Source organism: Labeo rohita, chromosome 9 (assembly GCF_022985175.1).
Source record: "Labeo rohita strain BAU-BD-2019 chromosome 9, IGBB_LRoh.1.0, whole genome shotgun sequence".
NCBI lineage: Eukaryota > Metazoa > Chordata > Actinopteri > Cypriniformes > Cyprinidae > Labeo > Labeo rohita.
The window spans coordinates 35,431,151-35,447,579 of NC_066877.1; the positions used below are offsets into that span (position 1 = coordinate 35,431,151).

General features: G+C 34.1%; 1 protein-coding gene across 2 annotated transcripts; it reads right to left on the reverse strand.

Moving 5' to 3' along the window:
* Positions 1 to 6,052: 6,052 nt before the first annotated feature.
* Positions 6,053 to 14,039, reverse strand: ednrbb (endothelin receptor type Bb). 2 transcript variants are annotated; one of them, XM_051119524.1, is made up of 8 exons: positions 13,155 to 14,039; positions 12,705 to 13,023; positions 12,516 to 12,628; positions 12,171 to 12,375; positions 9,922 to 10,062; positions 8,319 to 8,452; positions 7,939 to 8,047; positions 6,053 to 6,328 (listed from the first exon to the last, which is right to left on the reverse strand). In XM_051119524.1, exons 2-8 carry the CDS (start codon positions 12,921 to 12,923, stop codon positions 6,140 to 6,142), a joined length of 1,110 nt encoding a protein of 369 aa, XP_050975481.1. In that variant the 5' UTR covers positions 12,924 to 13,023; positions 13,155 to 14,039; the 3' UTR covers positions 6,053 to 6,139. The 2 variants fall into 2 exon arrangements, with proteins under 2 accessions (XP_050975481.1, XP_050975480.1); XM_051119523.1 differs by having other exon boundaries at positions 12,705 to 14,039.
* Between the last annotated feature and the right edge of the window lie 2,390 nt (positions 14,040 to 16,429).

The following is a 16,429-nucleotide window of genomic DNA, read 5'->3' on the forward strand; positions in this document are numbered from 1 at the left end:
CGATGGGAAAACTCTCCTCCAGGACTCCAGAAGCTGGTGTGACATCATGTCCTCAGCGTTGTGGTAAGTGGCTCACTGGCAGGAGCTCAGAGCCATTAACAGGAAGATTCAGCATCAATTCCCACCTGGAGAAATTATCTGACCGCTGCTGTTTGCCCTTCAGCAAGAACTCAACCCTTCAGCAGCTCAGAATAAAACTAGATACTGAGGAGAAGAATAACAGCCAACTACAGCCTGACCGGATATCATAAGACATGAAAACAATATATGCATTAAACCACATCTATGTAGATGCAAATGTTTGGGTAACAGTTTTAGCTTTAAATATCAAATGCATTTGCATTTTTAGTGATAAAATCATTATTGTTGCAGTACTATATTTAGTGTAGTATATTAAATAACAACAATAAAACAATTAGTATTTACAACATTTCAAAATGCTAAGGGCGCAGGATTGATTTTGGCATTGGTGGGGAAATAACAGCAGACAACAGACATTTAATTGTTCAAAATTATTGCTAGGGACAATTTAGTAGTGGCTGGATATTGGTAGGGACATGTCATAGGATAGCAGATTAGATAAACATCAAAAAATTCTGACTAAACTGTCCCTGTGTGTTTACACTGCCAAACAAGTGAATGACATCTTCCTCAGAAAAAATTATTAAAACGGCAGCTCACTTCAGTGTCTGACTCCTATTATAATTAGGATTTGGATTAACTCATTAATTTGTTGTTTGAGCTCTTCATATTTAATTTTTTAAGGGATTTGTATTTGTGTATACTTTCTTTTTTTTTCTTTGTTGTGTTTTTATAGCAGTACTGTAATGGTTTAATGTTTTGTACTGTTTAATAAAAAAAAAAAAAAAAATATATATATATATATATATATATATATAAAAAGATTCACAATATGCACTCCAAACTCCTGTTTTGAATCTAATGACTCACAAACCCACACCAAAGTCTCGATATGAATAAAAAGATTTGCAAACTCGCTCCGAAGTCCCAATTTCTGAATCAAATGATTCGCAAACCCACACCAAAGTCTTGATCTGAATCAAAAGATTTGCAAACTCGTTCCGAAGTCCCAATCTGAATAGAATGATTCGCAAATGCACACCAAAGACTCAATCTGAATCAAAAGATTCACAAACCCTCTCTGAAGTCCCGATCTGAATCAGACGATTCGCGAACCCGCTCCGAAGTCCCAATGTGAATTAAAAGATTCGCAAACCAGCACTAAAGTCCTGATCTAAATAAAAAGATTTGCAAACCTGCAAAGTCCCGATCAGAATCAAAAGATTCGCAAACTTGCACCAAAGTCCCGTTCTGAATCAAATGATTCATAAACCCACACCAAGGTCCCGATCTGAATCAAATGATTCGCAAACCCACACCGAAGTCTTGATCTGAATCAAAAGATTTGCAAACTTGCTCCGAAGTCCCGATCTGAATAGAATGATTCGCAAATGCACACCGAAGTCTCAATCTGAATCAAAAGATTCACAAACCCTGTCTGAAGTCCCGATCTGAATCAGATGATTCGCGATCCCACTCCGAAGTCCCAATTTGAATTAAAAGATTCGCAAACCAGCACTAAAGTCCCGATCAGAATAAAAAAATTCGCAAACTGGCACCAAAGTCCAGATCTGAATCAAATGATTCAGGAACCAACACTGAAGTCTCAATCTGAATTCTGATTCTGATCAGTTCTAACCAAAATCAAAAGACTCGCAAACCCGTCAGAAATCCTGATCTGAATCAAATAATTCGCGCTCCACAGTTCTGATCTAAACCAAAAGATTTGCAATCCACGATCTGAATATCTAAATAATAATTTGTGAATCATCTTTTCAGAATGTCACTCTGGAGTGCGGATCACAAATCGTTCGCAAACCCGCTCTGAAGTTCCGATCTGAAATAAAGATTTACAAAACTGCTCTGAAGTTCTAATCTAAAACAAACAATTTGCGATATGCGCTCCAAAGTCCGGATCTGAATCAAATGATGCGTTACACGCTCTGAAGTCCGGATTTGAATCAAATGATTCACGATTCACGCAGTTCCAATCTAAATCAAATTATTCGTGATCTGCATTGCAAATTTTCTCAATAATGATTCGCAAACCATCATTTCAGATCATGACTTTGACACGAGAATTGCAAATCGCAAAGGAAAGGAAAGGACGTGACGTGAGGCCAAGTATGGTGACCCATACTCAGAATTTGTGCTCTGCATTTAACCCATCCAAGTGCACACACACAGCAGTGAACACACACACCGTGAACACACACCCGGAGCAGTGGGCAGCCAAATTGCTATCGCTGCGGCGCCTGGGGAGCAGTTGGGGGATCGGTGCCTTGCTCAAGGAACTCACCTCAGTCGTGGTATTGAGGGTGGAGAGAGCGTTGGTTATTCACTCCCCCCACCTTCAATCCCTGCCGGACTTGGGACTCGAACCTGCAACCTTTCGGTTGCAAGCCCGACTCCCTAACCATCAAAAGATTCACGATTCGTGATCCGTTTCGAGCAATCCGAAATAGTGAGTACTACGTGCTTTTAAAATCATTACGAGTGATGTCGAAATTCAAAAATTAATGGCTCTTTTAAACTAGCTTTTGCTAGTGAATCGCTTTAACTGAATGATCGAAGTCACGAGATCAAAACAACATCCAACACAAATCTACGAACATATTCAGGTTAACCAGTTTACTGCTAGCTAGTGAAACACTCCAGTCTTATATATATAATTATTTAATTATTATAATTATATTAGAATTGTATTAGTCTATACAGAGTGATAGTCAATGTTAAAAGACCAAATGGGAAAAGCAGATGTACACAAAACAGCAGAACAATGTAAAGTTAAAGAGGGTATACATTTTAGATGCATAAATTACAACAACAGTGGTTGCATACACTATTTAGTTTTTGATCAAAATAATTTCCAAGGACAATTTTAGTAGTCGCTGGATATTGGTACGGACATGCCCTTGAAAAATACTGTTTTAATAATATATACAGCCTACAGAGAGAGAAAGATATAAAGAGCCTATTCAGAGGACAATCTCCATTGGATATGCACCATACTAAATGATGTCGGGATTCCTCATGCACTCCATGCATCTGAGCTAATAGCAATCCAATAACAAGCGCCACATCACAAACGCTTCTCTCTGCACGTCTGCTCCCGTTTCATCATGCACTTGTTCACATGCAGACAGAACAGAGCCAGATTTAGCTGACAGTATTTGCCAAAACGATCCTAATATTTGAGAGACATGTGGGTCAAAGGCAGGCAGCGGTTGGAAATATTCCAATCTCGGCTTGTCTTGCGCTTTTGACAGGCCTATCAGGTGTTTTCACCATTCCTACCCTTTCCTTCCTGGCCTCATTCTGTCATAGCCGCTCCGTCTCCTCCTTAAGTCTACCGTAAAGTGTCCCAATGCACAACACATGTAAAAATGCATTATAAATAGGCTAGTCATCAATCAGTCACTCAGCGGTGTGAAGGAAAACCCACCGGTGTCGCCAATTTACTGCATTTCCATTGTTGAGTGACGGTTGAAAAGCGTGGCGTCTTCGGGGCGAGCGCGCGCCGGGCTTTAATCACTTCCGTCACGCGTTTGACATATAGCGGCTAATCAGAAGTCTACTTCTGAACGAAGACTTCATTATTCCGATACACATTCCTGACATTTGCTTATATCTATATTTATCCTCCAGAGTCTGACCAATTATGCGGTTTTATCCGTGAAACCCGCGGCTAACACCTGGATCGTTTGAGCGATGATTCATGACCTGTGTCGACCGGTATATATTTGCGCGGGAAAAGAAAAACAGCGTTTTGTGTAATGGCTGGAATTGAGTCAACAAACCCTCAGGGAGTGTGTGTGAGCGACTGGATCGTGTGTGGCTCACCTGCCAGCAGCTAATGTTATGATGGCAGTGTCTTCTGCACAGTAATAAGCCCAGTTTGTTCGCTGAAGAGTGAGGTAAGTTACGCTAGTGAGGTAACGGCTCGTCTGAGATGACTGTACTTCATAATACAGCTAGCAAACACGCTTTATACTGACCTAAAACGACTCTCAGGTCACAAGCAGCTGAAAAAAAATAAATTATTATATATTTTTACTCAGCAAGGACGCATTAAACTGATCAAAAGTGACTCTAAAGACGTTTATAATGTCACAGAAGACGTCTGTTTCAAATAAATGCTATTGTTTTGAACTTTCCATTCAGTTTTAAACACTGATAATAATCAGAAATGTTTCATTAGCAGCAAATCAGCATATTAGAATGATTTCTGAAATATCATGTGACATTGAAGACTAGTAATGATGTTGAAAATTCAGATTTGATCACAGAAATAAATTACATTTTACTATATATTCAAATAGACAACAGCTATTTTTAATTTTAATAATATTTCACTTTTTTACTGTATGTTTGATCTAATAAATGCAGCTTTGGCGAGCAGAGGAAATATTTTAAAATCTTATCGACCCCAAATGTTTGAACATTAGTGTATCTTTTATTGTATATATATGCGTAAAAAAAAAAAATATATATATATATACACTGTATGTTTAATCTAATAAATGCAGCTTTGGTGAGCAGAGGAAATACTTAAAAATCTTATCGACCCCAAATATTTGAACATTAGTGCATCTTTTATTGTATATATATGTGTAAAAAAAAAAATATATATATATATATATATATAAATATATATATATATATATATATAATAGAAATATTATTAAGCAGAAATAATGATATTTTGTATTACTGTATGTATAAATACCTAATACGTACATAAACTATTTTTATGGAAAGCGCTTTGAGGTATTACACTTTTTATTAATAGTTTGAATTATTTTTATTCTTATATGTTCCATTGTCAATATTTTCGTTAAGGTAATTTTTAGTTTTGTGTGTGTGTGTTTGTCATTTTTTGGTTATATTAGTATTTTTTAAATGTTTTTTTATATATAATATGTTTTAGTGCGCAAGTTTAACTAAATTAAAATTTAAAAAAGTTTCAGTGTAATACATTTTATTTCAAATAATAAATAAATTTTTTTTTATGTTTTTAGTTTTAGTTAACTATATTACTCTTGGAAAGTGAATTATTTGTGTATGCAGATTGAAATTAAATGCAACTGATAAATCCCAGGTAAAAAGGAAATATATTTAAATAGTGCTTTTTTGGACATACTTAATATATTTAAATTACACAGTACTAAATGCATATTAAATGAAACAACGTTAGGTATATTAAGTGTATTTCAATACTGTAAAAAACAATTTGTTGAGTCAACTTAAAATAATTTGCAACCTGGCTGCCTTAAAATTTTAGGTTCAGTCAACTTGAAATGTTAAATTATACTAAGTGACAACTTAGATATTTGAGTTGAATCAACTTAAAATTTTAAGGCAGCTGGGTTACTTACCCATCTGTTAAGTTTAGCAAACACAAATGTCTAAGTTGTTACTTAGTACAACTTAACATTTCAAGTTGACTAAACTTATTTTAGTTGACTGAACTTAAAATTTTAAGGCAGCAGGGTAACAAATTATTTTAAGCTGACTCAACAAATTGTGTTTTTTATTTTTTACAGTGAAGATGCTTAAGATCAATTTTAAGCTATTTGCAATACATTTTAATATATTAAATTGTTTAAATGGAACCACTTTGAGTACATTTAGTGCAATTTAAATGCATTTCTTTACAATTCATTTAAAATACACTATATATAAAAATATTTCAATAGCATTTCAGCTCATTAGAAATAATAGTTTATTATAAAGCATTTTTTAAAAATATTCACAATGTTATAAAAGGTGCAAAAATCGTAAATATAAATGCTAACACACGTACACATGCTTTTTGTTTTTGAAAAATGTCTATACTATGTTTTAGTGCACAAGTTCAACTAAATTAAAATAAAAAATGTTTACTTTTATTATATTTTAAATAATGTTTTTTTTAAGGTTTTAGTTTTAGTTAACTAAAAATCCAAAGTGAGTTAATTGTGCACGCAGACTTATTAAATGCAACGTTAACAGGTTTTTATTCATATTGTATTTACAAAAACAAACCAGAGTAAATATACAAGATCAGAAGCTGATTTCACGTTTTAAGACAAGCGAATTTCTGAAGAAACGTTTTTCTCTCATCGTCACCAGATGCCGACTCCTGTTTGCCGGAGTTGCTGTTGTCAGACGGCGGCTCCGTGACCTTTGACCTCATGAAATTTTGCTTCTCTTCGTGAACGAGGACGGGTTTGGATGAGCGACAACAACCGGCGGCGAGAGTGGCCTGTCAGAGGAAACACAGAGCAGGTGTTAACCAGGCCTCTCGTTGGCGGGATTATGGTAAAACCGCTATTAACATGAGCCGTAATAGAAACGAACAGAGAAATCAATGCAGGCCCAGGCAAACACCTTCAGAATAACATGAAACGCAGCTCTCGCTAAACATTATGCAAATGACTCGCCTGAGCAGATTAACATGAGGCATTATACATGATTTATGTAAATGTTGTGCGCAAGGTCACTTTTATGTAAAGTCAAACTCAAACTTTTCACTCTGTCAGGGAGAATAAAATGAAAAGAATCCGCGGCTCACCTGCTGTCACATCCAATTTCCTGCGATACGTAATACTTATTCATAATTCATCTGTAAACAAAGTGTGTGCGAGAATCTGCCTGCACTAATCTAAAGATGTGATCCTTGTTTAATCGCTTTCGGTGCAGCGTTTACAGCTGATGCCAATAAAAATGCAAATTAATTCTGTTTTCCTTTTTTTGTTTTTTTTTTTGTATCATGTGCTGTCAATGAATAGGAATACAGTTTATTTAGCTGCACAAACTAACAGACCTTCCCCATGTAATCATATTGACAAAAAGACACAACAGTAACCAGTGCTGAGGAAGATGCTGTCAAAATTACCTCTATTAAAAGTAATTTAGTTAAGATACTCGTTTATAAATTAAAACTAACCAAAAGTACTGAAATTTAAACTATGTGAGACAATATCATGTTATAAAAACATAAAATTTATAACTATCAAATAAAGATCTAAAAATTTAAATATATATTTATTATATATATATATATTAAAAATAAAAATAAATGTAAAAATCTGTACTAAATAACAACTAAATTAGGATGACTGACAGCAATAAACTATTCAATTCAAGAGGACAATATCATTTTATAAATATATAATTATATAGCATTTTATTATATTTTAGTATTACATTATATATATATATATATATATAAATATATAATTATTATATAAAATATTATAATATCATATATCCAGTTATTTATTTATAAAATTATATTGTCCTTTTCAGAACCTGCAATTTAACAGGTTATCGTTGTTTAGTTTTATGGTTTTGAATCCTTTATTTTTTATCCGTTATTAAAAACAACAACAAAAAAATAATAATAAAATATATCTACATATTATTAATAATTTTGTTTTTAGATAACGGATTATTTAAAAATTTATTATTATTATTATTATTTAAAAACATAATATGAATTATGAATTATGAAAAAAAAAAAAAAAAAAAATATATATATATATATATATAATTTAAAAATTATTTATTATTATTACTTTCAAAATATAATATGAATTGACAATTACGTATTTATTTATAAAATAATATTGTCCTCTTAAGAATCTTCAATTTAACAGGTAATCGCTGTTTAGTTTTATTATTTTGTATGTTTTATTTTTAAGTTGTTATTATTCAATTATTGAATTGAAAATTATGTATTTGTTTATAAAATTATATTCTTGTCTTTAAATTATGCATTACATAAATAATATATATTTTTATATAAATATAAAATTTACAGAATTGACAGAAATACTTGAGGAAACGGAAGAAAACAGAAATGCATCTTACCTTGAAGTAGTTTTTGAATCTTTTGCTGACCACATACAGAGCCATTGGGTTGATGCACGAGTTCACAGATGCCATGTTAAGGCCGATGTAGTCGAGAACAAGAAATGTGCTAAAACATCAAAGAGTCAAAATATATCATCACAGTCACCAAAATTTGTGGTTCCAAAACCTAGTTTGCTGCCTACATAGGAAATATTTTAAGGCATCATAGACACGTTTCCTATACAAAGACCAGTTTTATAAAATAAGCAGTGTTATGACGCGTTCTAGATCACATATTGCATCAAATTTATGTTATGGGTCCATTTCAGTTTCTTAGAAGGCAGCTGACTAGTTTTTGGAACATGCATCTATATTATAATATTAATTATGAGTCTTACCTCAGTAATTTGCATCTGTTGGGGTCGTGTTCATCATAGATGGTTAATTTGAGGATCCTGCTGAGGTGAAGAGGAAACCAGCAAACTGCAAACACAAGAACCAGACAGAAAACCGTCCAGGCCACTTCATGTCTCTGTCGGTCAAAAAAGATGATTCATCACATATAGATCAGTCAAATTATACTTGTGTTCTCTAGTTTCAATGTCACTATTGTTAACGAAAACTGTTCAAAATCCAGATAAATAAAATAAAATAGAAATATTTGATTTTTTTTTTTTTTTTTTTTTGTATTTTATACCAGTGTTGTTATTGTTAACTAAAACTATGAGTTAAAATCAAAATAAATCAAATATTAAATTAAAAAAAAAAATTATACCAGTGTTGTTACTGTTAAAACTAAAACGGTTTAAAATCTAAATACATAAAATATAATATATATATTTTTTTATTTTATACAGTGTTGTTGTTAACAAAAACTAAGACCATTTAATATCAAAATAAATAAAATAGTAGATTTTTTTTTTCATTTTATACAGTGTTATTGTTAACTAAATTTTATTGTGTTATGGTTAACTAAAACTACTTAAGTTGTTTTTTTGTGTGATTTATACCAGTGTTGTTTTTTTAACCAAAAGTATTTAAAATCTAAATTAATACAATAAAATAAAATATTACTTTTTTTTTTTTTTTTTTTTTTTTGCGATTTTATACCAGTGTTTTTATTGTTAACTAAAAATCTAAATAAATGAAATATTAGATTTTTTTAAATTTATACCAGTTGTTACTGTTAAAAATTAAATCTTTTAAAATCTAAATAAATAAAATAAAATAGATTTTTTGTTTGTATTTTATACAGTGTTGTTGTTAACGAAAACTAAAACTATTTAATAATCAAAATAAATAAAATAATCGATTTTTTTCAGTTGATACCAGTGTTGTTATTGTTAAAACTAAAACGATTTAAAAAAAATAAAAATAAAATAAAATATTAGCTTTTTTGTGATTTAGACCAGTGTTATTGTCAACTAAGACTATTTATTTTATTTTATTTTATTTATTTATTTATTATTATTTTTTGCAATTTATACCAGTATTGACATTTTTAACTAAAACTAAAAGTATTTAAAATAAATACAAATAAATACAAAATAAATACAATAAAATAAAATATTAGATTTTTTTGCGATTTTATACCAGTGTTGTTATTAAAACGAAAACCATTTAAAATCAAAATAAACTAAATACAGAATTTTTTTGTAATTTATATATTGTTAACTAAAACTAAAATGATTAAAAATCTGTTTCGCTCATTTAAATAAACTACACATTTTTACTATTTATAAGAGACTTCTTTAAAAAAGCGTTACAGAAACTACCACTAAAATAGAAAAATAAAATGAAAACCAAATATATTAACATAAAATTTAATTCAAAATATTACTAAATACTGTAAATACTGCATATACTGTAAAAATAATACTAGATATCAGACATCTTTTAATCCTTTGAGTCAGTTTTATTTGCCTAATGGTTTTATGTCATTCTGATGACTCAGATATTCATGAACTGGAATGGCTTTCCAAATCCCAGGTCCAGATTTACCTGCTTTATGTGTTTGTCCAACTTCTTAACGCTTCCGCTTAAGATCCTCCAGGTCATCAGCGAGTAAAAGACGGCGATGCACGCCAGCGGCGCGATGAAATAAAACCCAAAGAGCCACCAGTCTTTGGCCATTTTATAAAACTAGAACGAGAAAAAAGAGAGTTCCTGATGAACTTGACATTATTTCAAAGGAAGCATGTCATCATTAGACTCTGGAGCAGATCTGAGCTCAAACCACGAGCTGTTTGATGAGGAAATCAGACTTTCATTGCAGCCGCTGCCGTCTATATCAAAAGTTCCTCACAGACATCATAGTGAATTATTTACTTTTAATGACATGCAATACACTGAGCTTGATTATTCGTATCGATCATTTTATTGCATGTAGTATCTCTGACTACACTTATAGTTGACACAGAAATGGAAATTGTCTGAAAATTTATATTTTACTGCTATCCCATGCTCTTGCAAAAAATGTTTGCATTCCCCTATGTGTGTTTGAAAGAACATAAAAGTTCTCTTACAAAAGTATTTTGCTCCCTGAAAACTTTGCCCTCCCTCGAGAAAATTTGCATTCTCTCACAAAATACTTGTGTTCTCTTAAAATTTTGCGTTTTCTCTCAAACCTTTTATGTTCCCTGAGATACTTCACATTCTCTTGCAAAACTTCTGCGTTCCCCCTGAGAAACTTTGTTCCCTTGCAAATCTTTGGTATTCTCTCGCAAATGTATTGCATTTCCCTGAGAACTTTGTTTGCTTGGAAAAAGCAAAAGTTTTACATCCAAACACAAAGTACTGTGAGAAAATCACAATGTGTTCTTCACTTATAAAACGTGTGTTTTTTTGCAAAGTATCACGTTCCTGGAGAAATTTTGCTCTTGGTCTTAAAATTTAGCATTTTCTTACAAAACTGAAGCATTCCTATGAAAAACTTTGCACTTGCTCGTAAAACTTTTGCATTCTCTTGCTAAAGTATTATGTTCCCCTGAGAAACTTGGCGTTCTGTCATAAAATTTTGCATTTGCTCGCGAAATTTTACGTTCGCTTGTAAAGCTTGTTCTCTCGCTAAAGTATTACGTTCCCAAGAAACTTTGTGTTTTCTTGCAAAATGTTGCATTCTCTCGCAAGACTATAACATTCCCCTGAGAAACTTTGCGTTCTGGTGCAAAACTTCCCTCGCATTCACTCGAAAAACTTTTGTGTTCTCTCGAGAACACAATACTAAAGTATCACGTTCCCAAGTTGTAAAACTTTACTAACAAACTTAAAGTTTTGCAAGCAAATGCTTTGAGGAAAGTTTCTTGGAGGAATGCTGCAGTTTTGCAAGAGAACGCAAACATTTTACAAGTAAACGCAAAGTTTTATACAAGCAAATGCAAAGTTTTGTGAGCGAACGCAACATTTCTCACCGTAAAGTTGGAGATCCTACGTTCCCATGAAACTTTACGTTTACTTGTAGGACTTGTAAGTTTTCCTGATAAACTGTGTTCTCTCACAAAACTTTTGTTCTCCAGCATTCCTCCAAGAAACTTTGCATTCACAAACGATCACAAAGCATTTGCTCACAAAACTTTGGGTTGGCATTTAAAACTTTGCATTTGCTCACAATACTTTGTGTAAACTCTTGTAAAACTTAACTGTAAAAACTGTACTGTAAAAATTTGCTTGCAAAAAGTGTGTTCTCATGTTAAATTATCATGTTCCCAAAGAAATTTTGCGTTCTGGCATTTGCATTTGCTTGCAAAACATTTGCTTGTAAAACTTAAGTGTTCTCTCACTGAAGTATTACGTTTCCAAGAAACTTTGCGTTTACTTGTAAAACTTTTTCAAGCAAACCCAAATTTTCACAAGCAAATGCTTTGGGATCTTTTGTGAATGCAAAGGTTCTTGGAGGAATGCTACAGTTTTGCAAGGGAACGCAAACGTTTTACAAGCAAATCCAAAGTTTACGAGTAAACGCAATATTTCTCAGCGAAACGTTTGGGATCCTACACTGATTTGCACTACGCTTGGTAGATTGCGTTGGTCATTATGAAAATGATGTGGGTGCATCTGTGCGTTTGCGTTGTCAGTAAATCATCTGCAGAACTTTACACTCCCATCAACGCTTTTAGATTGCTTTTATTTGTCCTTTTTACTAAATCTGGCCCTTGTGAGAACACAAAAAGCATTTTCCTCCCATCCCCATATCCCCTTCAGGACTCCATATACTTCTGTAGTGTATATTTTCTGCAGTATTTTTAGTTTACCTTCATAAATGGAGTGGACTGTACAGGATGAAGAAGACATATCCTCAGATGCTCGCCTCTGTAATCCATAGTAATCAAATCAAACGCAACGGCCTCCGGAACAGCCAGTAATGTTGATATCGTCCATATTAAAGACAGTTTGATAGCCGTCCACTTGGGAAAACCGAGACCTTTGATACGACTCCTGGATGCAACGACTCGATACCTTCAGAACGGCAGAACATTTCTCCTTTAGTTTTAAATAATCAGATCATTTGTTATTTTGTGGTGGAAATGTTATAAGTTATATTTTACAATTAAGACTCTTATCTTGCGATTCTGAGAATTAAAGCTGGAACATCTTACCTGTCTATGCTCAAAGCGCACAGGCTCAATACTGTTATCCCAACAGATGTTTTCTGAATGAACGGCACCAGTTTGCACAGCAGGACTCCAAATGGCCAGTCCACCGCCAACAGCTGCAAAACACAACAAATGATTGATATCATCCTATTTAGAGTGTTTTTAATGCACTAAACAATTCAGCAAAGTTACCTTATAAACATTGATAGGTATACCAATCAAGATGTGCAAAATGTCGCCTAAAGCCAGACTGCCGATGAGAATGTTGGGTCCGTTTCTCATGCATTTGTGTTCTTTGATTATTCTCAGGAGAGTCACGTTTCCAACCATCCCGAACAGGAATACAAAACATGAGACGACAGTGTTGATGTACTTGAAGGTGTCTTTGATCCGTGCTGGTCCAGAGCACATCGGGGTTTTGTTTGCCGTGCCATTCAGTGGTTTCCATGAGATATTCTTTGCATCATCTGGAGGTTTGTCTGTGGTCTGAGCACTAATGAACCCGACTGAACTATTAAAACACAGCAATAACAATACAATGACGAGCCCCTCCATGTGAAAAGATCTGAGAAAAATCAGAAAGCGTGTTATTTAATTTTGCTTGAGATATGTTTATAGAAAGATCCATTGATAGTGTCTTACCTGCAGCTCTTTGTGTGTTGTAGGTGTGAGTCAGGTGAGAATATTTAAGCTTGCGTTTGGTCACGGCTCCTTTACAAGCAGGTACTGCAGCGCAATAAATCACACGTCCTGGCAGGATCTCAGATTTAGTGCGTCATTCAGATGCCTGAGGGTCACGACACTGAGTTTCCACCCTAATCTAACGTCCATGACGGCGTATGTATGCGGCACATTTACACACTCATCACTGTTGCTCATTTCTTCTGACAGATCGATGTCATTCCAGATGCTCACTGGAGTTCTGCCAGAATCCACTCACTGCCAGACACATCATGAATGAGATGAATGGAAGCACTGTTCACTATCTCTCTATCTATACACCAGTTTATCTATCCATCTATAAATCTATGTCTACATCAATTTATCTGTCTGTCCATCCATATCCATCTATCCATTCATCTATCAATCTATAACTCCATTCATCTGTATATGCATCAGCCTATCTATCCATCTAAGCAACTATCCATCCATCCCTACATCAATCTATCCATCCATCCATCTTCATTCAACTATTTATTTATTCATATCAATCTGTCCATCTAGCAATCCATATCTCCATCCATCTCCACATCAGTCTATCTATCCAACTATCCATCCATCCTTCCAGTCTATCTCCAACCATCCATCTCCACATCAATCTGTCTATCCAACGATCTATCCTTCTATTTATCCAACTATCCATCATCTCCACATCAGTCTATCCATCTATTTAACTATTTATCCATTCATATCAATCTGTTTATCTGCCCATCTAGCAATCCATATCTCTATCCATTCATCCATCTCCACATCAGTCTAGCCATCCAACTATCTATTTGTCTATTTATCCATCATCTGTCCATTCATCCATCCATCCATCCCCACATCAATCTATCTATCCAACGATCTATCCTTCTATTGATCCAACTATCTATCCATCCATCCATCTCCACATCAATCTATCTATCCAACTATCTATCCTTCTATTTATCCAACCATCCATCCATCTCTCTATCCATCCATCCATCCATCCATCAGTCTATATCTCCATCCATCTCCACATCAGTCTATCCAACTATCTATCCTTGTATTTATCCATCCATCCATCCATCTCCACATCAATCTATCTATCCTCCTATCCATCAATCAGTCTATATGTCCCATCCGTCCATCTCTGCATCAATCTATCTATCCAACTGTCTATCCATCTATCATTCTGGCATCCATCCATCCATATCAATCTATCTATCTATCTGTCTGTCTGTCTGTCTGTCTGTCTGTCTGTCTGTCTGTCTATCTATCTATCTATCTATCTATTTGTCCATCTATCTATTTGTCCATCTATCTATCTGTCCATCTATCATTTATCTGTCCATCTATCTATCTATCTATCTATCTATCTATCTATCTATCTATCTATCTATCTATCTATCTATCTATCTGTCCATCCATCATCCATCTGTCCATCTATCTATCTATCTATCTATCTATCTATCTATCTATCTATCTATCTATCTATCTATCTGTCTGTCTGTCTGTCTGTCTGTCTATCTATCTATTTGTCCATCTATTTGTCCATCTATCTATCTGTCCATCTATCCATTTATCTGTCCATCTATCATTTATCTGTCCATCTATCTATCTATCTATCTATCTATCTATCTATCTATCTATCTATCTATCTATCTATCTGTCCATCCATCATCCATCTGTCCATCTATCTATCTATCTGTCTGTCTATCTGTCCATCTATCTGCCTGTCCATCTATCTATCTATCCGTCTGTCCATCTATCTATCTGTCCATCTATCTCTCTATCCGTCCATCTATCTCTCTATCCGTCCATCTATCTATCTATCTGTCCATCTATCTATCTACCTGTCCATCTATCTCTCTATATATCCATCTATCTATCTATCTATCTATCTATCTATCTATCTATCTATCTATCTATCTATCCATCCATCTATCCATCTGTCTATCCGTCTGTCCATCCATCTGTCCATCTATCTATCTATATGTCCATCTATCTCTCTATCTGTCCATCTATCCATCTATCTATCTGTCTGTCCATCTTTCTGTCCATCTATCTATGTCCATCTGTCCATCTGTCCATCTATCTATCTATCTATCTATCTGTCTATCTATCTATCTATCTATCTATCTGTCTATCTATCTATCTATCTGTCTATCTGTCTATCTGTCTATCTATCTATCTATCTATCTATCTGTCTATCTATCTATCTATCTATCTATCTATCTATCTATCTGTCTATCTATCTATCTATCTATCTATCTGTCTATCTATCTATCTATCTATCTATCTATCTATCTATCTGTCTATCTATCTATCTATCTATCTATCTATCTGTCTATCTGTCTATCTGTCTATCTGTCTGCTCAGGTTGTGTCTGTATGTGAATGCCCGTGTGATTTGTGGCGTGTTGTTGTCGGCGGAGTGGCTCCATATGTTGTCTTTTGTCTGTGGTTCCCCAGCAGAGCCGCTCCTGACTCACTAGTTTACCCAGGTGAGGGGACGTGATGACAGGGTCATCGCCATGGCAACCAGGCCAGCTCAGACAGAGCGGGAATGGATGAAGCGCAGCAGGCAGGCGGACAGCTGTGCGGGTGAACTGACTACAGCATCAGTCATCATCCCAAACAAACACTCACACTCACACACACCACTGCTGCTGCTGCTAGATTCTGGAGCTTTAATAGTCTTCTCAGTGACCTTGATTTAGAGCTTCTGTTTGCTTTCTAGTCTTGCTTTTGTTCCTCGGCCCAAACCCGGTGACTTTTCACAAACCTGCCGACGAGCGAATTGGGAAAATTACAGTAATAAATACTTATTACCTTGCATTAAAGGGGACCTATTGTGCAAAATTCACTTTTACATGGTGTTTGAACAATGATGTGTCTCCACACTTTGTGTAAACAACCAGCTTATAATGGTAAAAATACACCTACTCCTTTTTCTATAATCCCCATAAATCAGAAGCAGTGAACCAATCACATGAGCCGTAAATGTCATGTGACTAATCACACTCCATCAGAACTCCTTGCATCAATAAGGAAAAGGAGAAAAAAAAAATCACAATTAACACCAGTGTTGTTATCATTAATGCACTATTTTTGTTAATTGAAATAAAGCTGAAATATGTTAAATTATAAATACTAGATGTAAACCCTAAATAAAAATTAAAAATGTTGCAAATGAAATAAGTTTTTGTTACTAAAATGAAAATAAACCTTTAG